Raw genomic sequence first — 24,071 nt, forward strand, 5'->3', positions numbered from 1 at the left:
GTGACAACAGGTGACAGCTGCCGCTTTGCCTTGCACTGTTATTTTTCCCATAGAAGGGAACTATTCCTTTGTTCCTTTGAGTCTATCAAACAAGTAAATGTGCAAAAGAAAAAAATAAAGGACTGTATGTTATAAGGAAAATGAGACTGAGCCTGTTTTTTTTGGGGGGGGGCAGTAAATAATTTATTCACTTTTACTCTTTTTGCTTACCTGCCTGTTCTCTGTAGGCATTTGAGTGTGTACTCTTAGAGACCAGAAAGAAACATCGTTGTCTAAGATTCTTTGGCATGACTTTGGCCATATCTTTGTGTAAATGAAGATGTACCGAACCTTAAGCCGTCATAATTGTTGGGGATTGGTTGAGGCCTGTTTTCCCAGTAGCATGTTAGAAGCAACCTGTTTTCACCTATGGGTAGCAACCCATTTTCCAAGCCTTCACCAGTCGCTGTCCTCCTGTATAAGCCTATAGACTTCAAACATAGGCTGTGGCAATGTGTGTTTCTGTGGGTACCACAACCCTTCTTGCACTCCGCACTTGACTCTGACATGAGTCCTGTTGGGTGGATGGGAGCTGGGGGATGAGCTCTTGCCAACAGAATACATAGAGTCTTCTGAATGAGTAACCTCTAGATCTTTGGAGGTTAATTTAGAAAAAACAGTACTGTTTGATTCTGAGAGTGTTTGTTTCAATGGGGTGGAGTTAGTAACAGCATTTCCTTGTCTAGTAGGAAGGAGTGGAATTGCCAAGCCACTGAGATCACTATTCTTGACTCAGATTCAGGAATAAGATTAGAGCAGGAAAGCTGTTCAGTGGCCCTGCAATCAGGGCTGGTTGTGTTTCTGCTTGCTCTCTGCTGCTCAGGAGGCACTGAGCTAACATGAGTGGTCCCAGCTCCCGGATGTGACAGTAAAGGGTGTACTGTTTTTCCCAGGCTCTTTGTGGAGGCCAGCATTGAAGGGGATATGGTGCTGGGGCACAGTTTGCCCTGGGACAGATGAGCAACCATTTTCTGCATCTCCTCCCCTGTTGTGTGAGAGGTGGTGTGCCAGCTTCAAAAAAAACCTGCAGATCCTTGTTTTCAGTTCTCAAGCTGATACAGATACAGCACTCACCAAGGATTTATTCAGAGTGAAAATGAGGTGCCGTATCTTAAGTAGTATTTTAGGACTGAGCTGTAGAAAGGATTGCAGGTCCTTTGTTACATTTCCCAACTTGTGTGCAGAGGGAGCCCTTTGGCAGATTTTCTAGAATTTGCTAAAGACCCCTTCTTCATCCCTATCAGTTATATGACATTAATTCCAAAAGGAGGAAGCAGGCCACTTTGATGCTTGCCTCTGGAGGAAAAAGGAAATGGCCGTGATGTCAGAGCCTATGTGTCGCTGCAGCCCCTGGCCTGGCTGGCTTTGTGGTAGAGGTGTGATTTTCAGTGCTGTGTGTGTTTGGGGTGGGGTTGGGGGGAAGGGTCCTGTGTGTCAGAAGCACCTGTGGTTGGTTTCTTTTCTTTTTTTAAACTGTATACACCTGCCCTTCTCCCTCCATAATGTTGACCCTTCTGCACCCTTGACAGCTTTTTCCCTCCACCCCCACCTCCATTTACTCCAGTGATAACCACTAATTTTTGAACCTTGACAACAATCCGATGAGCTAGATACTTTTTAAATGTACACTGTAGAGAATAGCAGTTCGTTGTCTGCTAGGTGCTTAGACTGCTATGAAGCACCAGTCAGGGTAAGTGAGCATAAGTTAGTAATGACAAGTACTATTTCTTTAGTGTTTAAAGATTTTTTTTTCATTGAGGTGTAATCCCAATAAGATGCACAGATCTTAAGTCTATATCTTTATAACTCCCCATCCAACATCTTTACCTGTGTAACCACCCAGATCAAGTTACAGAACATTGCAGTCACCTCAGGTTTCTTTCCAGTCTGCTCATACCTTTTCCCCAAGATGGAATCGCTGTTGTGCTTTCTGTCACCAGAGATGACTTTCACTAGCATTTGAACATCATATCAATGGAATCATACTATTAATCTTTTGTGTCTGGATTGTTTTATTATTATGTCTAGAAGATTCATTCATTTTGTTGAGTATACCTAGTGGTTGTTCTTTTTTATTGTTGTCTGGTGCTCCCTTGTTTAACTATCAATTTATTCTCCTTGATGGATATTTGAGTTTTTTGTTGTAAAATTCGGCCATTATGAATAAGAGTGATCATTCTTGAATGTGCCTTTTGATAGACAAATTCAGTCATTTATCTTGGATATATAAGTAGAGCTAGAATGGCTAGGTCATGGAGCAGGTGTATGTTTAGTATTAGTAGATAATGCCACAGTGGGTTGAGCAGTTCTAACAGTGTAGGAGAGTTCCAGTGGCTCAGCGTTCTTCCCAGGACTTGGTATTGGTGGTCTTTTGAATGCTGTCTATTCAGGAGGGGGTTGGTTATATTTAATTGGGGCTTCATTTGCATTTCCTTGAAGAGATATCGTGTTGGGCCCTATTTCTTATGCTTGTTAGCCATTTTTTAAAATTTATTTTGGTTTTTTGTTTTTGGCCTTCCTGATGTGCCTGTTCAAGTCTTTTACCCGTTTTATTAACTGGATTCACTTTTTTTTATTGGTTGGCATTCTTTACATATTATGGTTAAGAGTCTTACCAGAGATAGAAACCACAAACATCTTGGAGCGCCTGGGTGGCTCATTCGGTTAAGCGTCCGACTTCGACTCCAGTCATGATCTCACGGTTCATGAGTTTGAGCCCCACATTATGCTCTGTGCTGACAGCTCAGAGCCTGGAGCCTGCTTCAGATTCTGTGTCTCCATCTCTATCTCTGCCCCTTCCCCAGTCATGCTCTGTCTCTCTCAAAAAAATAAATAAAAACATTAAAAAAAAGAAACCTCTCTTGCTCTGTAGTTTGTCTTTTCACTCGTGTAATGTTACCTACTGATGAATGAAAATCTTCATTTTGATGAAGTACCATTTTCTCATTTTCCCCCCTCTACAATTAGTGCTTTTTGTGTGCTTTAAAAAAAACTTCACACCTTGCCATCTCTTAAGTATTTTGAGGCAAAAAAATGTGGAGAACCACTGCTGTAGAAAGTGAGCCACGATCACAGTGGCCACAATCCTATTCTTGTTTTGGATTGGCTGTTGGAGTGGTATCCTAGCGGTGATCATATTTATGAGATACTCTAGGCTTTGCAGACCCCTTTATTATTTGGTTGTCTTTGAGGCTATGCAGGAGCTCACTATGGTGCTTAGGGGAGGGCTTAGTCCTTTTTGATGGCAGAGGACTTGAGTGGTCAATATCAACTGTCTATGGGCTAGGGCACCATCACATTTGCTGTGATCTTGTGTGCAAGGAAGAGGCAACAGACTGTTGGATTCACATCGTGGTTCTGTGACTGTGGACCAAGTGCTTAAGCTATTTGAGCTTTGATTTTTAATAAGCTCTGTGGGATAGTTAGAGTATACCTACCTCATGATGTAGTTGTCAAGATTAAATGAATTAATATATATATTAATATATATGTTAACATATATATGTTTTTATATATATATTATAGTGATTACATATCACTCTATATAGTGATTAGCACAGCATCTGACATGTCCTCCTAGGATGTTATCATTGCAGTTTTTATTCTCTTATGGTGTTTGATAATATTACGATTCTTGGTAGAGCTAGAAAGAGCTCTTCAGTTCTCCTTCATTGTTTTATGTTTTCCCTTCCTCATTCCATACCCAGGCTGGAGTTCTCTTTCCTCCTCTCCACCTTTGTTATGAAAAGCCAGATGCTTTTCATATGTGAACTAAGCTGGTACACCTAGAAAAGTGTGGTGGCTTACAGGGACCAACATAGGAAGTAGAGGATTATAGAGTTTTGCTCATTATTTAGTTTTGAGGAATAATGGCATCATAGGGACATAGAGAGGGCCGATATGCAAAGAAACTTATTCCAAAATAAAGTTGACCCTTTCACCTTGGTTCTTGGAAATTCACACCTCAGAGATGTTTACCTGTGGTTTAAACTGTAATGAAGGAAAAGAAACTTGGAGCCAAAGGGGTGTTTTATAGATGTCTAGAAAGGACAGTACTGTGATCCAGGTATACGTGCAGGAGACGGAGAGAAAATGATCTGAACTTGAGGTGGCTGACAGGATTGGAACTAAGTGTGTTAAATCTACTTTATTCAGTTCTGTACTGTCCCCCACTCCCCTGCCAACAAAGGGGAACAAAACCACATGTGGAAAAGAACTTATATTTTGATATTTCTTCTTGAAGTGAAAACAAATCCTGTTGACTTTCCTGGTTACTAGGGCCAAGTAGCCTCTGAGTTTGTCTGAACTTCCTCTCTGTGGCTGTGGGTGGGTATCTCTCACATTGTGTGCCATGAAGTTGCTATGACATCTGCAAGGTCCCTGAAATCTTGGTATGCTAGGCCACTGCTGTGGTGTCACTGTTCACTGCTGAGCACCTAGCAGAAAATGAACTGGAGACACACTGGCTGCTTGACTTTAATGAATACCAGAGGGTGTCTTTGCTCTCTAGTGTGGGGGGATAGGAAGGAAAGGGGGTGGGGCTATGGGCAGCCCAGGGTAGTGGCCTCAGACCTAACGGTGCAGGGGGATCCCCTTGGGAAGTTGGTTAAAATCCATGTTCCCAGGCCCAGCCCTAAAATTTAGATTCAGGAAGGTGGTTTGGGGCTTGGAAATTCCATTTTAAAGGAATGCCGGATTCTGTAGCTGGTGGTCCAGGCACCACACTCAAAAATCCAGGTCCAGGAACGTGAGAGCTCTGCAATGGACTGGGGCTTCGTAGACTTTTTTTTTTTTTTTTTTATCTCTGAGCTATTGAAGCCTTTTGCTTTAGGTGGAAGAGTAGAATCAATCCATTGCCCACATGCCAGGGATCAGCTCTGTCGAGCTAAGGCTGCCAGTAGTCTGCAGACGCTCGTGGGTCGAGCACACCGAATAGGCTGATGGTGGGAGATGGGCACTTGGGTCTGAGAATGAGAATTTCTGAGAGGAGGAGGTAGGGCCTGGGCAGGGGCTGGCGGAGAATGGCCTTATATTTTCGAAGTCCCCTTTTTGTTAGGGTGGCATTGCCCAGGATGACCTTCACAGGAAGGACTGCCCTTGGGGAATGAGTATTCTCCTGCTCAGCACATCCACTCATCCACCCGCTTACCCACCTGCCACCACTCTTGTCTACTCTCCCCTGCATACACACAATGCACGCATACCCTCACACCCCCACCACATTGCTCCTTGAATTTGCAACCCGCGTGTACTTACATGCTCACATCTTTGGAACCTTTTTTATTCAGGGGATGTTGAGGGATGATGAATGAAAAGAAGCAAATGTGATATTTGAAATAGGTTCAACATAAATAGGCCTAGCATATTCATTGGGACTATGGAAGTAAGTCAGGAGCAGTGATATAATGGATCAGAGTGAATAGACTCATGCTGTTTAGGTACAGCCAGGTCCATATGTGTGCCTCTACCATACTCTTCTGTGATCATGAACAGTACCAGGGACTCAGGTGGTAATGGGATGGAATTCTTGCTCAGTGGACCTCTTACTTCGTTTTAAGCTTTCTCACACTTTAAAGATGAGGATTTAAATCAGCAGTTCTTAACTTTTGGAGGGTTGCAGTCTTATTGGATAACGAAATAGATTGAACTGTTAAAACAGAACAGTCAGTACTTTCGAACATGGAAACGATGATCACAGACGCTCTGGGACCCATCTATGGATCCTAAGAATGCCTGCTTTAATGAGCACCAGGGACTTTTAGCACCTTCTCCCAAGGATGTTGCCATGGCACAAGTCTCTGGTTGTGGGGTGCCGTCTGTAAGAGGGACTATTTGATTGTCTATAAGCTTTTTGGAGGGTTTGTGCTCAGTTGGAAAGAGCAGACAGATTTCACTGAGATAGTGAAAAGAGGTCATGCACGTAAAGAACTTCACACCTGACATGGCAAATACCCACTTAAAGAATGATCTACATTTAATACAATTACAAAACCTTCATAAATCTCCACGTCCAGAGCAGTGTAGAAGCGTTAGATTAGAGGTTAAGAGACCAGGGTCCTTCCAGCTTGGATGTAACCCCCTTTTTAAATACTGAGCCCATTTAATTCTGTTCACTTGAATGCATATGTATGGTAGTTGTACTGTGCGTAATGCTCTCTGTTAGGCATTTTGGAAGATAGGAATGAATAAGACCTCAAGGAACAAATAGGGTCTAAAGGAATCACTTAAAAACTTTTTTTAACATTTAATTTCGAGAGAGAGAGAGAGAGAGCAAGCGAGGGCGAGCATGAGCAGGGTGGGAATGGGGAATGGTGGGTGGGAGAGGGATGTGGAGTGGAGAGAGACAGGGAGACACAGAATCCTAAGTAGGCTCTAGGGCTCTGAGCCGTCAGCACAGAGCCCGACATGGGGCTTGAACTACGCGATCCTGACCTGAGCTGAAGTTGGAGCCTTAACTGACTGAGCCACTTGGGTGCCCCTAAAGGAACCACTTTCATCGTTGTATTCAGTAACTGTAGGGTCTTGTCTGCTGTGTTTCTTCCCAGCTCCCTGAGGGAAACGGATTCACTGAGGGCCACTTAGGGGAAGGCTTTGCTTCCTGAGACTGGAAGGCAGCTCTGAAGAGCCCCATGTGTGTCTGTCTTCATGTTACTAATCCCAGAAACCCCTCACTCCAATGTGTGGGTTTTTGTTGAAGCTTCACCTTCATCAAGATCTCTCTGTCTGTGGCATTGGGTTCATATCTGCGTCCTCCTTTCTCCACAGGCCTGGGGTCATCACCATGCAGGCGTTGTCGGAAGAGGACCGGAGGCTCTGGATGGAGGCCATGGATGGCCGGGAACCTGTAAGTAACAATTCAGGGAAGTGGAACAGAAATAAAGGCCCTGAGTTGTTTGCTGCTTCCCAAGTGCAGTGATTTTTGCCCTTGATCTCAAGCCTTGGTTTCTCAAGACCAGTGTACCAGAGAGAGTCTTTTACCTTGGACTGACTTGAGTAGATACTGATAGTGTTAGTGATGGTGATCCTGTGGCTGCAGTCCCTGAGCTTGGCTTCTCAGTCCATTGAGTCTGTGTGATACTCCCCTGGGCCAGGGCAGGCTAGTGTCCCTAGGTCTCTTAGAAGAGGCAGACCCTGGCTTGCTGAGTATCGATGCCTCCACGTCGTAGGGTGCAAAACCTACGTATATGGATCATGCAGTATCTTTTCTCATTGCCTTCCAGCCATGCAGTATCTTTGCTGATCGCCACAGTGGCAGCACGATGTGTGCGTCATACCACGATGCTTTCCAAGTGATGATATCCCTTTGTCATGTTGTTTTTCCTGCTAAGACCACAGAGGCCGAAAGAGAAGGCACTTCTGCTGTATAGAGCAGACATACTGTCTTCCTTGAGGGTTTTTGTGGACACAATAGCTTCTTGTTTGAAAGCCACTTGGCAGGGTGTCCTTTAACTCTGCCACTCTCGTCTCCTCTTAATTGAGACCTTGTATGTGTGTAAGTCAAAGATGTGACATGTCACATCTCTTAAACCATTTATTCTTCTTGGTACCTTACTAAGTAAATATGATCTTAACACATCCCAAAATACTACCATTTTACAGATGAGGAAACTGAGACCTAGGTTAAATAACTTGACTCAGTAGCACAGACAGTAAGTGGCTGTAATGGGAAGATGTGGGCTGGGTTGCCGTAACACGGAGATTCCCAAGTATAGTAGCTTAAACAACACAGAAGCTTATTTCTCTCTCCAAGCCCGGAAGTGAGCAGTCGAAGGTTTGCAGGGTCATTCTGCTGTACTCAACCCATGACTCCCCACGTTGGTCTAGTCATTACTATTTTTCAGCCAGGTAACGGAGCTGAAAGCATTCAGGACCCAGAAGGTGTACACATCACTTCCACTGGCCCTAACATACTTAACATTGGCCACATCTGTCTGCAGAGGAGGGTGGGAAATCGAGTTTGAACATAGGCAGTAGGCAGCCATGGCCCTAGGCAGTATCCAGGGCATTTTATCACTTCCAGGAAGAGGAAGAGAAAGAAGACTGTGGGTGGTTGACAGTTCCCACCACAGTGGAGAGCTAGAATATGAACCTGTGTGTGGCTCCAGACGTGTTTGGTGTTGATCATTAACAGATGAAATGTGAAATCGCCTTCTAAGGATTCTCACTCATTTCATTTTTACAGTACTTTCTCTGTCTCTCTTGAATGATTCTCCAATTCTAGGGGAGGAAATACCCAGGAAGAAAAAAAATCTTGTCAGGGTGTGGGTCTCCCCGACCCTCCTCCCCCCGAACCTGCAGTTTTACGACTGCCTAACTAACTCCCTTTGAAGCCTCCCTTCCTCCCTCTCCCCACTGCTTGATATTTGTCCTCTGTCTGTATGTAATTGGTCTTACTAAACACTTGACTTTTCCCGTAGATTAACATCTGGCTTCTGCAGATGGAAAACGTGATGCTGAAAGAAACATTTCCTTGCTCCAGAATGTACACATTAAAACAAGTTGAAACACTAAATAATTCTGTTTCTAAACATAATATAAAATTATTTTCCTCACGGGAACATAGAACTTGCATTGAGGACCACACCTCTGTGTACTTCTCAGTTTCCGGAGAGAGAGAAACAGACAAATGATAACTCCATAAATGGCAGGAATATTAGGCCTAATTTTGTCTCCCATTGCTGAGAGCCTCTGGGGAATATTCCCAGAGCTATATACCCAGTAGACAATTAGCAGCTCCAGTTTTAATCACAGTCTCCCTAATTAGTTAAATCTCTCCCCTTAGAAATTTAGGCTTTGGTAAGGGAAGCAGAAACCTCTTTTTCTATCTGGTCTTGGAATGTTTGCTTTATTTCAGGGAGATTATAATGGCAGCACTTAATTTTTGTTTTTGTACTTCTAGCTCAGTTGTTCTGTGATTGATTGATTATTCAGTGTTGGGGGGGAGGGGTGGGGAGTCTTCGGCTTACATCCTTTTTGTTCTTTTATTATTTAATCACACTTAAGTTTGGTTGGTTAGTTGGTACAGCAGTCTAAATGAACGCTAAATTAGTTGATATTACACTGTTTCAGTTAATTGTTACAGAAATTACAGTTTGTAGTGCTCAGTGACTGTCTTCATCCACAAGAAATTCTGGATGTCTTTGTGGTATTCATGGCTGTATAATGCAATAAGAAATTAGAATTGTGGCTTTGCAGTGAACATTATAGTTTATATCTGTGTTGCGAATTTGAATTCAAATGACAGAAGCCCCATTTATACTTGGTTGAGAAAAAAAGCTGGATTTATTGGCTATGGAACTGAAAAATGTTGGGGTATAATAGTCCTGGCCCATCTGAATCCAGGAACTTCCCTAGTATTTGGAGTTGTTTTCTTTTTTTTGGGGTTGATAACATTTCTCGTAGGTTCCTTCCAGATAGTGGTGATAGGCTTCCAAGCTTTTTCAGGCTTATATTATATTACCAATAATAGCAGTCAGGAAAGTGACTCTGTTAATGGGACAGATTAGAATTTAGGCTTCAGGACCCCAGTGGTTGCTGTTGGAGCTACTCTTCTTAGCTGTTGTAACTGAAAAGCAGCCATAGACAATAGGTAAATGGATGGGTGTGGCCACATTGCAATAAACCTTTGTTTACCAAAAACAGCTAGATGGCCAGGTTTCAGTTACGGGGCATACTTTGTTGATCCCTAATCTATAAGTTTAGTAGAAAGAGAGCCTTATGTAATAATTTCGAAGAAGAAGAAGTCCCATATTTGAATTTTATTGTACTAAATGTCTGGACCAGTGGGTGGGATAGATGAATTGCCAAGACCTGACTCAGCAGTAGGGCAAGAAAAAAAATAAAAGGTGTACAGATGTGAGTATATAATTATTTTTAAAAACTTAATAAGCTGGTTAGTAAGATGAAGTTTTAAAATGACTCTGTTGGATTTTCTTGACTTTCTTTGAAATCTGGGTTGATAAGCTGTTGTAGCTTATCACCATTGTAGCCCCATATGCTGTTGGTTTAATCTTTTGTGGCCCATAGTTTCAGGCTTATGAACACACTTTCCCTATTAGGTCATGAAGCCTTGATTCAAGCTGCATAAGTACTGCAGCCAAGAAAAATTTGAGAGCAGGTTAGAGGGAACGCTGCCTGAAAAAGGTCAGTTAGTGGTCGATCTTGAGTAGATAATCCAAGTCTGGAAGCTTCCAGCTCTGTGCTGTTTTTTTACTGCAACACACACTGCTGAATTATTAGGAAGCTGTAGTTGAATAGTACCTACCCTCCTCTTTGAGAGGAGCTACTACTTGTGGCTCCTGCAGTGGTTGAAGGGAAAAGAGGAAGAGACTAAGGAAAAACCATTCCTCTAGGGAGCAGACAAGACAGTGTGGCTTCTTTCTCACTTTCATTTTAAAGAAATCTTCTATTTTAGTCCTTTGGGCTTTGAAACTGAACAGCATGTGCCCTTCTCTCACCTTTTTCTACTGTGCCCAAACTCTAGTCCCCAAGTTCTTTAAGAACTCCTAGAATAAATCAATAGTTGCCCTGTATCTTAGACTCTGCATAATGTCTGAAAGAACTGTTTAGAGTATTTAAGGAAAAAAGTAAGGTTGATTAATGATAAGAGTCTAGGATCAGAGGCAGAATGTTATGGTGGTTAAGAATATAGGCTTGCAGTGCCTGGGCGGCTCAGTCGATTAATTGTCCAACTTCAGCTCAGGTCATGATCTCACAGTTCTTGGGTTTGAGCCCTGTGTCAGGCTCTGTGCCGACAGCTCAGAGCCTGGAGCCTGCTTCAGATTCTGTGTCTCCCTCGCTCTCCACCCCTCCCCCACTCACACTCTGCCTTTCTCTCTCTGTCAAAAAAATAAAAAATAGAAAAAACATATTAAAAAAAAAAAAAAGAATGTAGACTCAGCCAGCCTGAGTGGAAATCCCCTCTCACCACTAATAGGTTTCTAACCTTATAAGATGACCTAGTCTCTGCGAACATGTTTCTTAGCTAGCAAAATAGGGATAATAATAATAATACCTTCCTATAAAGTTGTTTCGTAAGGATCTATGTATATGTACACTGAGCACAAGTCCTGAACACAGTAAAGAGCTCATTAAAAGTTCATTCTTACTGTTGTCCTTTTGGAGAGGGGAGCAGAGAGTAGGATAAATGGATTCTCTTTCTAGCTTCCATTTCTAAATTACTTGGGTCATTTGAGCACAGAGTTTATTTAAAGTCACCTTGCCTGGGCTCACCAGAGGGCAGGCAGGGACTGCTCTCACTGGTATGGAAGAAATGATTTCACAGAGCAGTCAGGCTGAACTGGAAGTCTACAAGTAGAGGATTATGAAGTAATCTGTAGCCTCCTTTGATATAATGCCTCCCAGGGCCAGCAGTTCATCAGCCCAGCTGTATGCTAAGCTCACCTCACAATTTCACCACAAATGCTTAGATTTTTCCTTTCCAAGGTAAAATAAGTGATCAGAGGAGTCTGAAGGGTTAAGAAAGTGTAGGGTGAAATTACGAAGCTCTTGGGTGATGATGCAGTTCTCACAACCTTATGAGTTCTGCCCATTTTCTGAGAGCTTTCTTAGTGACCATTTGAGGTGAAGAGTCTGAGGGCGAGGTCTTTATTTGTGGTCCATTTCATCCACTTGTCCCCAAGTTGCTGGGAAATTGGATTAGACCTCTATTATTTTACTTGTGTTTCTTGTTCTCTTACTGTATCAGAAAACTGGTTGCAAGCTTCATCTTTGAGTCTTGTGTCTTTATATAGGTAGAATTCATAATAGTGCATGCTCTATCATACCATTATGTGCAAGTCTTAAAAGGAATTCCGTACTCTCGATCCTTGTTCCCTTTGGTTAGATGTTCTCCAGAAGAGCAGTTTCTCGTAAAAATCAGACTGTTTAACTGAGCAGCATGAGGTACAGATACAAGGTGGGAGGAAAGAGAAAAGTGAAATTATGCTGGAGAGTTGATGAAACTTTCCCAAGAGACGGAATGATAGCCAGAAGATCTTTGCTGGAATGTTATGACTTCATAAACGCTCGCGGCGCTTAATTTTGTTCTTAGACATTCTTCTTTCAGCGTTTAGCAAACATTTATAGGCTGTCCACCAATTAATCTGATGGACAATGAGGATCGAAGATCAGGACACGCCACGTTAATAGAATTGGTTTGTTAATGTTTCCCCATTGCCTCACACAGTGGCGTTCACAAAGGAAGCACTCAGCAAATATTTGTTGAGCAACTAGGGTCAAAATTAAATATTTGAGGGTAACATTTTATTTTATTTATTTTATTTTACTTTTTGAGGGAATTGGGTAGCTTTCATCACTTGAGGTCATGTGTGTAGAGTAATTGAATTCCTTGATTTTATAGTCCATTTAGATATATACCTGTCTACTTGTACTGGAATTTAGCTGAGTGACCTTTCGTCTTTTTTCTGCCATGGATTTCTTTGACTATCAGGTAAAGTCTTTAGACCATTTCTCAGAATAATGTATAAAATAAAACATGGGGTTTAAAAAGGGAAAAAATTAATAGAAATTGTTACCAAAGTATTAAAACCACTTGTAATATTAAATACATGCTTCTTTATTACCACATTAAATAATAAAAGGACAGACAGGTCTGATAAATCCTATACAGGATCACTCAGATTATCTGCAACAGCAGTATTGTTATATGGAAATAGCTGTGATTTTTATTGGCAGCAAAGTCGTTAACTACTATGGTTTGTTGCCAGTGTTCATATAGAAGGAAATGCTAAGGGGCGCCTGGGTGGCTTAGTCGGTTAAGCGTCCGACTTTCGCTTAGGTCATGATCTCGCGGTTCGTGGGTTCGAGCCCCGCGTCGGGCTCTGTGCTGACTGCCGGCTCAGAGCCTGGAGGCTGTTTCAGTCTGTGACTCCCTCTCTCTCTGACCCTCCCCTGTTCACGCTGTCTCTCTCTCTGTCTCTCATAGAAATAAATAAAACATTAAAAAAAAAATTTAGAAGGAAATGCTAAATTTCAGGTAAAGGCTAGTACAGAGATTTATTTTTTTCTCCATCATCCAAGTTCATGGATCCCTGTATTCTGTCGATGGGCTCCATTTTTTTTTTTTCTTCAAACTTGTTTGGAGACACTTCCAAGCCCTTGTCTCACCTTGTAATAGTAAATTGATTAGTTTGGTTATTTGATTCATATCTGTCACTGCACTGGAGTATCATCAAGAGGGCAGGAGCATTGTCAGGTTTTGTTTTGTTTTTATATTTATGTCTGTGTGCATAGGGTCTGGCTCAGAGATGTTCAGTACCTACCTGTCAAGTAATCAGATGAATGAACACAAGGAAAGTTAAAGTGTTACTTGTTTTGTGTGACTTATTTTTCTTTTAATGTATATCGTTGAGAGAGAGGGAGAGATAGAGTGTGAGCTGGGGAGGGGCAGAGAGAGAGAGAGAGAGAGAGAGAGAGAGAGAGAGAATCTGAAGCAGGCTCCAGGCTCTGAGCTGTCAGCACAGAGCCCAATATGGGGCTCGAACACATAAACCACAAGATCATGACTTGAGCCAAAGTCAGATGCTTAACTCACTGAGCCACCCAGGTGTCCCATGTGCGACTTATTCTTAATCAGTACTGTTTTCTGGCAATTCCCCACCTACCTTTATGGATCTTCACATATATGCTGTTGAATATTCTCACTATTTTGTTCAGTTTTTTGATCTAAATATAAACTTAAACTCCCTTTTGATTGCCTTCAGCATATTCTGCAAGCCTCAGATCTCAGCCTGTTGATCTCATCTCCATACTACAACCTTTCTAGGCTTGAACTCCAGTTATCTTAATTTTTAAAAATAATTTAATGTTTATTTACTTTTAAGAAATAGAGGGGGTGGCAGAGAGAGGGAGACAGAGATCTGAAGCAGTCTCTGTGCTGACAGTAGAGAGCCCAGTGCAGGGCTCAAAACTAACTGTGAGATCATGACCTGAGCCATCCATCAATTGTGCCCCTCTTAATTTTGATTATATGCTCTCCTTTAATTTTCTCTCACCAGTTTTAACTGTATTATTTTAGCTTAACCTTTGGAGATTAGGGTTGGTTGTGAGGGAATTTTTCACAGTCAACATGTGTTAATTTTGTTTTAAATAAAAATCATAATGGAAGGGTCCTTTAACTCAGGTTTATTCTTCAGGATGGTGCTTGTCATGGGCATCGGTTACAACTGGATCCTCCTACTTGATTGTAGACATCCCATCCCTACCTGTAATGGAAGGAATAAGTCCCTCTCTGACATGTAGTGTGTATCCTTCCAGACCTTTCTGTGTATATTCCTATGTATGTCCATCTAGGAATAAATTCATCTGTTAAGTAGAATTGTCGACAATCGTATAGCTTTCCTGGAGGTTATTAAGCCTTCAGTCTTTGACATTTAGGTCGTTCTCAGCTTTTCATCACATCATTGTAATGTGCACAATGATAGAATGAAAGCCCTTGTACATACTTCACTGTTGACCTATTTGAGCATTTTTCTAGGATACATAGCAAGGGGAATTGTGTATTGAATGGTATGCACATTTAATAATTTAATAGAAATTAACAAATTATTCTTTCCACAAAAAATACCTAATTATATACGGCCTCCAGTCAGTTACGAAGGTGCCCATTTTCTCCAAACCTTTGCCAGTAATGCATACCCTAAGTGTGCATGTTTGTCTATGTGCGTCTGAATCTGATGGTGGAAAAGTATGTTGTTTTTCTTTGCATTTCTTAAATTTCTAATAAGATTATTGAACATCATTTTTCATGTTCCTCAGACATTCACATTTCACCTTTTTTATGCAGCAGGGTAAATGAGGTACATAGAACAGTGTATGACATGCTATACATAGAATTATTATTTTTCCTTTTTCAAGTAACTGGCCTTGGGATCATACCCATCATTTTTTCACTTCTGCTTTCTAAACCCCAATGTAGAAACATAACTTTTTTTTTAGAGTTGTTTTTAGGACGTTTTCACTTCATCCTTGATGGCATCTCTTATTTTCTAGTAAGCCACATCTGCTGCTGAGTTTGGGAACGTGAATTACCCAAAGTACTGGCACCTTGTATGTCACCTGGGCTGACCTTCTCCCAGTTTACCAGGCCCCATGAACTGAGTGGAAACTGGAAGAGCTTCTGTACTAGTGTACTCGTGTGTGTGTGTGTGTGTGTGTGTGTGTGTGAGAGAGAGAGAGAGAGAGAGGGAGGGAGGGAGGGAGGGAGGGAGGGAGGGAGAGGGAGAGAGACAGAGGAGTCCTATGCTCAACTGACTGAGCTACCCAGGTGCCCCCTAGTTTTGTGAATGACACACAGTTTTGTATTTTTTTGGAATACGTATTTATATTTTTGCAGCCATGCCCAGTCCATGAAGAGGCTGACATAAAGGAGTCTGTAATGCTCAAGATGTCTGTCATCACTTGGTCATTTGAGTTAGGATTAAGGCCAAAGTAAGAATTAGGTGTTTGGTTTCTTCCATCTGGAAGATCTCTGGAAGATTTTTGCACATCAAGAATTCATCAGAGGTGTGTCTGTGTGAATGTATTAGCTCATTTTTATTGTTTAACTTTTCATTTTAACACTTCAGCCTTAGAAAATGTCGCAAAAATTGTACAAAGAATTCCACAATACCCACTACCCAAATATTAACATCTTCTATAACCATAGTATATTATTGGTCAAACCAGGAAATTAACTTTGATATAATATTTTGCTATCATTTTACAGGTCTCAAATTTCCCCAGGTGTTTTGCTAATTAATAAATTAGTAAATAAATACATATTTATAGTTCTCTATCTGTCTGTCTAGGATTTCACCCAGGATCACACGGTGCATTTTGTTGTCACATCTCCTTAGTTTCATTTACCTGCATCACTTAAGCAGTTGGCTTTTTAAAGGCACGTTACCGGGGCACCTGGGTGGCTTAGTCGGTTAAGCGTCCGACTTTCGCTTAGGTCATGATCTCGCGGTTCATGGGTTCGGGCCCCCCGTCGGGCTCTGTGCTGACTGCCAGCTCAGAGCCTGGAGCCTATTTCAGAGTCTGTGTCTCCCTCTCTCTCTGACTCTCCCCTGCTCACACTGTCTCTCTCTCTCTGTCTCCTAGAAATAAATAAAAAAAATAAAGGCACGTTACCATCAGCAGGTGTCAAGATAGTTGAAATCCCACCTCAGGACAGCGTCCTGTCTCTTTTCCTATCTTGGGGTGCATTTGAGGACTGTTATCAATATTCTCCTGACATCTAGGTAGTAATTCATACCTTTCCACAATCAAGCCACCTCATGTTTTTATCTGCTCCTGAAGGCTCTCTGATAGGCATTCAGTCTTGTGTTTGTAGGTTTTCTTGTAATACATCTATTTCTTTTGCACTTTGTTTTCTGTCCTAACTACTCATTACATCATATATTCTCCCTGCTGCCATCTACTGTGTTTATTATCTGTAATTCACTTGTTGGCATAGAGGCTGTAATATCTTAATAGACATTCTATGGCGTGACCTCCCACCTTGAGTAGCAGCGCCAGTTACTGTTGTCCTTCTTTATGATGTTATAGCCGTGATTCATGGGAGTGGAGATGATGGTTGCATTAGCTTCAGTTTTCTTCCCTCCACGGGAAAGGCAGTCAATAAGAGAAAGATCGTTTCAGAGTGACTTTGTTCAATTTGAAGAATGATTGAACTGGCTCTTAGGTCCATTTTTGCAGCTTTCTCTTCCATCGTAAAAGCCTGAAAGTGGTAGTATTTGTTAGTGATCAAATCAAGGATGGCATTAAAAAAATACTGATGGAAGGATCTGGAGGCATTTTGAATATTAGGAAGTCTGTGAATTAGGTTGCTTCCTTTGTGGTGAGGTGTGGGACAAGATAAGCATTTCTTTAAAAAAATATCTTTCGATTTGCAGAATCGGGCTCCAGTGTGGTCAGGTCAGGAGGATTCATGATGCCAGCGTGAGCTATGGTCTTGTTAGGTGTGTTTCCAGAAATCCTGCCCTGTGATCCTACAAGAAAACACCAGAGTCACATCCTAAAAGCAAAGCCATTTTCAAGTATGGTTTGAAAACTTAACCTCTGGTCATCTGAAAAACAGTACAGACGTGTGGTCTAGTGGTTACGGCCAAATGCTAAGCAGAAGTAATATGGTTCTGGCTGGCCCCCCACCCATATGCCATTGCTCTCTCATGCTGTGTGGTCTTGACCCAATGCCTGGAAAAGCAAGCCCTCTCCCCCATCTTCTTTCCCTTTCCCTTTCCCTTTCCCTTTCCCTTTCCCTTTCCCTTTCCCTTTCCCTTTCCCTTTCCCTTCCCCTTCCCCTTCCCCTTCCCCTTCCCCTTCCCCTTCGCCTTCCCCTTCCCCTTCCCCTTCCCCTTCCCCTTTTCCTTTTCCTTTTTTTTTTCTTTTTCAAAGCAAAAAAGTGTAGAGGGTGAAGGGAACCAGAAAATAAGAATCCTCAGGTTAGAGGGGCACCTGGGTGGCTTAGTCGATTAAGCTTCCGACTTTCCCTTAGGTCATGATCTCGCGGTTCGTGGGTTCGAGCCCCGCGTCGGGCTCTGTGCTGACTGCCGGCTCAGAGCCTGGAGGTTGTTTCAGTCTGTGACTCCCTCTCTCTCTGACCCTCCCCTGCTCACGCTGTCTCTCTCTCTGTCTCTCCTAGAAATAAATAAAACATTAAAAAAAAATTAAAAAAAAAAAAAAAGAATCCTCAGGTTAGAAATATATGCCCTCTTGAGGCGCCTAGATGGCTCATTCAGTTGAGTGTCTGACTTCGGCTCAGGTCATGATCTCAAGGTTCCTGGGTTCAAGCCCCATGTCGGACTCTGTGCTGACAGCTTAGAGCCTGGAACCTGCTTCAGATTCTTTGTCTCCCTCTCTCTCTGCCCCTCCCCTGCTCATGCTCTGTCTCTCTCTGTCTCTCTCACAAATAAATAAAAATTAAGAAAAAGAAATATATGGCCTCTTATTTAAATTTGTTTTTAAGTTTATTTTGAGACAGAGTGCATGCAAGTAGGGGAAAGACAGAGAGGGAGAGAAAGAATTGCAAACAGACTCTGTGCTGTCAGCATAGAGCCATTGTGGAGCTTGATGTCACAAACCTTGAGATCATGACCTGAGCCAAGATCAAGAATTGGACGCTCAACTGACTGAGCCCCAACTCCAGTGCCCTAGTATATGCCGTCTTATAATTGATCATTGCTAATTAGTTTTGTTGATCCCCTAAATCTAAAAAGAGCTTTATTTCATCCAGACTAAGGAAATCATCGGTATTCTTGGGGTAAATGGATATGGATTTTCTGGCTTTGTTTCATTTTTAGGGGAACAGGTATCTAGTGTAGAAATAAATCAGAACATCTTTTACTTTCTCTGTTGGAACTACTTTACAGAAATGAATCCTCTTTTTCTCTTGGTAGTGTTGGCTAGGCCAGACTTCTGGGTGGATAATAATACCTTGCTTTGGCACTTTCCCCTAGTTCATTCCTCTGTATGTTATCATCCCAGGGTGATGTTGACTTACTGAGAGCAGGGCTTGATATTGTCCTTCCTGCCTTGATGCCTCACACAGTGCTGTGGAACATAATAAGCACTCATTACTCACTGAATTAACTTGGAGACAATGCTTTGAGGGGGGTTCTGCTAGGTAATGGATAGCCATATTTGTCTGTTCTGGGTTCTGGTCATTATTCGGCTACTCTGAATAGAAATCTGTAAGGTCAAGGGTATTTAATTTGCTGTTCTTCCCTAATCCCTAGGACCTAGAATAGTCCCAGGCCAGTATCACTGGGCATGTTGATTGAGACTCCACGTTCAGTAAATACCTTCTTAATTATTTTAAATGTTCATTTTTGAAAGAGAGAGAATGTGAGTGGGGGAGGAACAGAGAGAGAGGGAGACACAGAATCTGAAGCAGGCTTCCGGCTCTGAGCTGTCAGCACAGAGCCCGATGTGGGGCTTGAACTCATGTCCTGCGAGATCATGACCTGAGCTGAAGTCAGGCGCTTCACTGACGGAGCCACCCAGGCACCCCAGTAAATACCTTTTTGAAGCAATAGGCTTCTGAACTTCGCACATGCTGCTCAGGATTCCTCTTTGTTTCTTAGTAGTTGTCATTGTGGAAGAAACTCATGTGCTGCAACAGAGAACGTCTCAGATAGAAGGGTTTTCAGAGACAGAGGATTTGGAATTGATGGACATTAGTAATCTTTCAACTGTTCTATACTGTCTGTACTCTAGTACCCACAGTACAGTTAGGATGTGTATGTATATAATAATATATATGTATATATAACATATAATAATACATAAACATTTACTTTTCTGTGAATATTATATGTACTCACATATATTTTAACTCGCCATCTGCTGGTTTTCTTAGAATTTACAAAAACTATGTAAAGGTGTTCGGAGCTCTAGTTCCTGTGGGTCAGGGTCACCGTGCTGTAAAAGAAACTGACCACCAGCATCCTGTGGCCATGCTGAAGAAACTCAAGAGTTGATAGGTCAGAGCTGTTCTTAGTTGGCCTTCCATTTCCTGAAACCATTCCTTTAATTTAGGCTATTGTTGAGAGTTCTAAAAAAGAATACTGTACGAAAAAGTATGGACACATGCATGCACATGCAGACACACGTTTCTGAAACGATGAGGTACAACAGAGGAATTGGCAGTAGGCATTCATTACGGTTTCCCAAATGGGCTTCCCTCTGTGTGTGTTTAGTCCCAGTTGTAGTAGTGAAAGGGGTAGGACATGGGCTTTGGAGTCCCCCAGCCTGAGTTTGAATCCTGATTCTGATGTGGAAGCTTGAGCAGTTTGCTTAACTTCCCTGAGCCTCAGTTGACCCACCTGTAAAATGGAGACAGTAATCCTCCAGAGTCTCCATGAGACACTCTGTTCTTAGAGAGCAGTTCTATAAAGATTAGCTGTCCAGTTGCCAGTTACAGAGAGCTTTAGATTTATCTATGCCTGCATATGTATTAGAGCATTGTCTAGGAAGTTACAGGATCTATCCTGACTCTATGCTAACTGCTTTCTGGGCTAGTTATAATCAGTGGAGCCAGGATTCAGAAAACCCAAGTATGACGTATTTCATTATTTTTTGGAGCACAGATTAGAAGAGGATATAAAGCAAGAGAGCAAAAATAATACTTGAAAAAACAGGATAGTACTAAAACTTGGAGGAAAATATGATTCTGAAAATGTTAGGCCAGTTTTGCAAACTCTGTCAATATGGTAACGATACGTTAAGCAAGCATAGTAATGTCCTGCGGAGGCTTACAGTTTAATTTTCAGAGAGAGTTCAAGTATCTTTGCAGATGGAATTGTGGAGGCTCCTCAGGGTGTCCTCTTGCCCAGTCTTTGTTGTGGAGGGTTCAGAGGCCGAGTGATTAGTATGTTCCTCCCTATGAACAGGAGCTGGACCAGAGCTGGCCTCCTGTCACCGTTCATTTTTGCCAGTGTTGTCTCTTGAGTGCTAAAATCTAATAATGAGTATTGTGCTTCTGTTCTGTGGGTAGGGCCGGTATTACCCAATCAGAATTCATTTTTGGAGGTTAAGATCAGTGTTACCTGGGATGTGGGCTATTTCTTGGATTGCTGTGTCAGTCAGTATTCTTAGTGGGGTCAAGATTGTTGAGTAGACTGCTCTGAACTCCAGCCACCATGTGGTTGATTTGGTCTGTAAAGTCATCACAAAGGAAGATGGGTATAAACAGAGGAGCTAGAGGCACATAGAGTGAGTTTGAGGGGCAAGGAGGGAGGAAAGTAGCTGGAACTTGAATAAATTTAAGTGATTCGGTTAACAAAGACTGCTCATTCTGGGATCCCAGGATGGACTTGGCGAGGGGTGTAGTGGTAATGTCTGTGAACCCTGTGGTGTATCACGCATGATGTTTGGACATGGGGTGCCCTAAGGAGAAGAGCCCCTAGCATTTCTTGGTCGAGGGGCATTGTGGTATACTGCCACCTGGCTGTTTTGTGAGCATAAGTACTTGGGGGTAGTGAAGTAATGAAATAATAAGTAGTGAAGTGAAGTAATGATACACTGTTTCCTCAGAGCTCACTTGCGAGTTGAAGAGGACTTGGAAGGCTTCACTACAAAGTACATTTGTCTGCCGTCTGCCTGCATTTCGAGCTTTCTCAGAGATAATATACATTCTCATTTCTTTCACAGATGAGATACACAGAGGACAAGCTTTGAAGAGTGAGTGAGTGTGTATATGAGAGAGAAGTGGAGCGAGGGAGTGAGGAGTGACAGGCACAGGGAGAGGGCGCACATGTGCATTCGTAGGTTGTTTTCAGTCCCACCATTTGCTGTTTTCAGTCTCACCATTGGGTTTCCATCTTGGATTGGTACTGGTGAAATTTACCCCATTTTGATTAGTGCTTAGCTTTCTTTGTTCTGACTCCCCTAATTAACATTTAAGCTGAGACTAATGGTATGATTTTTTTTTAATACACTTTTTTGGGATAGCTTTAAAAAGTTTTCTTGCAAGTAAAGTAGAATCGGCATTGCTTTTTTTTCTTTCCTGGACAACTCTATTTCTTTAAGTTTCTATTCCTGGTTTACACAAGAAATTCTTAAGATAATCTGTCCCCCCAACCCCCACATGTTAGTTCTTGTTTGGTGCCATTATTGTTATGGAAATGCTGTGTTTCTGGCTTTGAGGCTCAGTCTCTGTCATTGACCAAGGAAGTTAACTTCATGTTTGTAAGAAAGTCTGTAAATCTGCACTTGATCTCGTTGAACTCATCCTGGGCCAAATTATTATAGAGACCTACTGAAGATAGAGAAGACCACAGAGATGGCTGTAGGAGTTACATGAAGAAAAGAAACTCTGATTAAGGAACACGGATGGGTTCTATGTGAGGATAGTTTCTGCTAGGAGAGCCTGTCTTAAACAAAGACCCTGTGGTACTTACCTGTGAGGTAGTTTCTAGAGTGGTAGCTGTGTGGGAAGTGGAAACATAACTTCCTTTCAAAATGATGATTACCTTCGGAAGACCTTTGAGGAGGGTTAGAAATGTAAAATGAGAAGACAGGAGGCACCCTGTCCCCATACTGATTGCTGGTTGGATCCCAGCCCTTCTGTGCATCACTTGTAGTAGCAGATGGAAGACCAAATCGGGGTTTGGCTGGCATCTCATCTCATGAGCCAGCTGTGGACTTGGGGTAGGTTAGGCAACTAGAAGTGCTTTTCACGGACCTGGTCTCTCATGGTATCTGATCATAATTGTTGTCTTGGACCACTGAGAGGCATGTTTCTCCTGTTTGGTTCCAGATGGTGCAGGGTTATGATGTCTAAGCAAAGAGTTGGTTTTGTTTTGTTTTGTTCTGTGTTTTGTTTGTTTGTTTTACAAGGGATTTGTAAACACTACTATGTTGTAATCCTATGGCTAATCTCTGGGAAAGGGTGTCCGGACTTTGTGCAGTGTTACTACAGACTATTAGGAAGTAGTCAAGATCTGTTCATCTCACTCTTCCTATAAAATAGAATGTTTGTCCCCATAAAATGGGATGTTTTTTTCTCAGGACTTTTTTAGAGTATTCACCTACTTTTGAGCCCAAACGAGGCTATGCTTTTGTTTCCTGCTCCTATGGTGAGGGTCTTGGTGGAACCTGTGTCTACCTCCCTGTTTCTGGTAGAGTCCCTTTGTGAGTGTGATTGAAAATTCCCAGCATTACCTCTCCTCTGTGCTATAAGTATATTTTTGTATGAGTTGATGAAGTACTTTCCTCACTCAATCCAGCCCTTCTGGAGTCATTAATTTGGTCCTGTTTTCCTTCCAGCTCTCTGTTTTCTTTCTCTCTGAAAATACTTATTTCCTTGTTAGTGCAGATTACCTGCTTCCCATCTGGATCCCTGCACATTCCCTCCTGGGAATTTGCCTGATCCTCCTGCCTACAGAGTGACTTTGTAATGGCCCAGGACCTGGCACATAGTCCACTCAGGATACATTGAGTAAGTGCATGAAACTTACCTAGTTTCCAGTGGTGATCGATCATGAACTTAAATGTGTTTCTGGTGTTGTGGTGAGTCCTCTCGGACATTGGAGTTTCTTTCTTAGGTTGTCTATTGTTCAGAATCATGCAGTGTGCCTGTTGACTAATATATTTGATGTAGGGGCTAATTCCAGTATTCCTTAAATGTCATCAGTTCAAAGACATACTGTCAATTTAATAATCACTTTGGGGGGGTAAGAAGGAAACATTTTACTAAATATAAACAAGGATTCTAAGGTACATTTCAATTTTAGGAAAAAGAAGTTTTAGCATGAAGGTAAGATTAGGTATATATACCCTCCTAGTGAAGTACTATAATTAGCCTGGAGAAAAGTTATGTAGTCAAGACGGTTTTTTGAGAGGAGGGGGATTGGAGTCTCCTTTAAAAATCCAGTGACTATTATGGACTATTTAAAAACAAAAAACAGAAAAAGAAATGTATCCAGGAAAGCAGTTTTGGACTAACATTTATGAGGGTTGATAGATCTTTCGAATCCACCCAGTTGCAAATCTCTGGCATCAAGGATTCCAAAAAAAGCGTGTCCTTGCTTGACCCTTTTGGGAATGCTCTCCCAGGAATGACCAAAGAAGACATCTTGCTGTGTTTTCTCTCAAGGACCTTGCTTGGGTTATTAACGCCGAAAGACTCAGTAGGCCTCTAATAAGGAAAATGGAAGTCAATAATGACCAGTTCCAGATGTCAGACTGTAGCCAGTGTCCTGGTCCAGGACACGTCTACATGTAGCCCCCTCGGAGTGAATCCTTGCAAAGCTTGCTGCTTCCTTGGCTTTGCTCCCTCCACATCCCAGAATCTTGGCTACAGCAGTGTGTGGAGTCTGGCCAGCCCAGTTATTTCTTTAGAACAATCTCTAGAGGGCTGCTTTTATTTAGGACTTATGAAGACAACAGAGGATTAGTTGAGAATGCTTAAACCCACATTTTATAATGAAGCTGCCCATGGTGTTAAGCACAATTATGACAATAGGGGCTCTTGTTTATCTGTTTTCATTATCTTAGCCCCTGAAGTTAGGAGTTTATTACCTAGG

The 24,071-nt window shown here is 42.1% G+C and overlaps 1 protein-coding gene across 4 annotated transcripts in view; it reads left to right on the forward strand.

The window, feature by feature from the left end:
- Nucleotides 1-24,071, forward strand: part of ARHGAP26 (Rho GTPase activating protein 26) — a 425,905-nt gene that overhangs the window by 153,172 nt on the left and 248,662 nt on the right. For all 4 annotated transcript variants that reach the window (XM_039236147.1, XM_039236148.1, XM_039236149.1 and 1 more), the window contains exon 11: nt 6,805-6,883. In XM_039236147.1, the coding sequence (XP_039092078.1) occupies nt 6,805-6,883 (79 nt within the window). The remainder of the gene's footprint in view (nt 1-6,804; nt 6,884-24,071) is intronic.

The sequence above is a fragment of the Hyaena hyaena genome, unplaced genomic scaffold, assembly GCF_003009895.1.
Source record: "Hyaena hyaena isolate Hyena2069 unplaced genomic scaffold, ASM300989v1 scaffold_107, whole genome shotgun sequence".
Classification (NCBI taxonomy): Eukaryota; Metazoa; Chordata; class Mammalia; order Carnivora; family Hyaenidae; genus Hyaena; species Hyaena hyaena.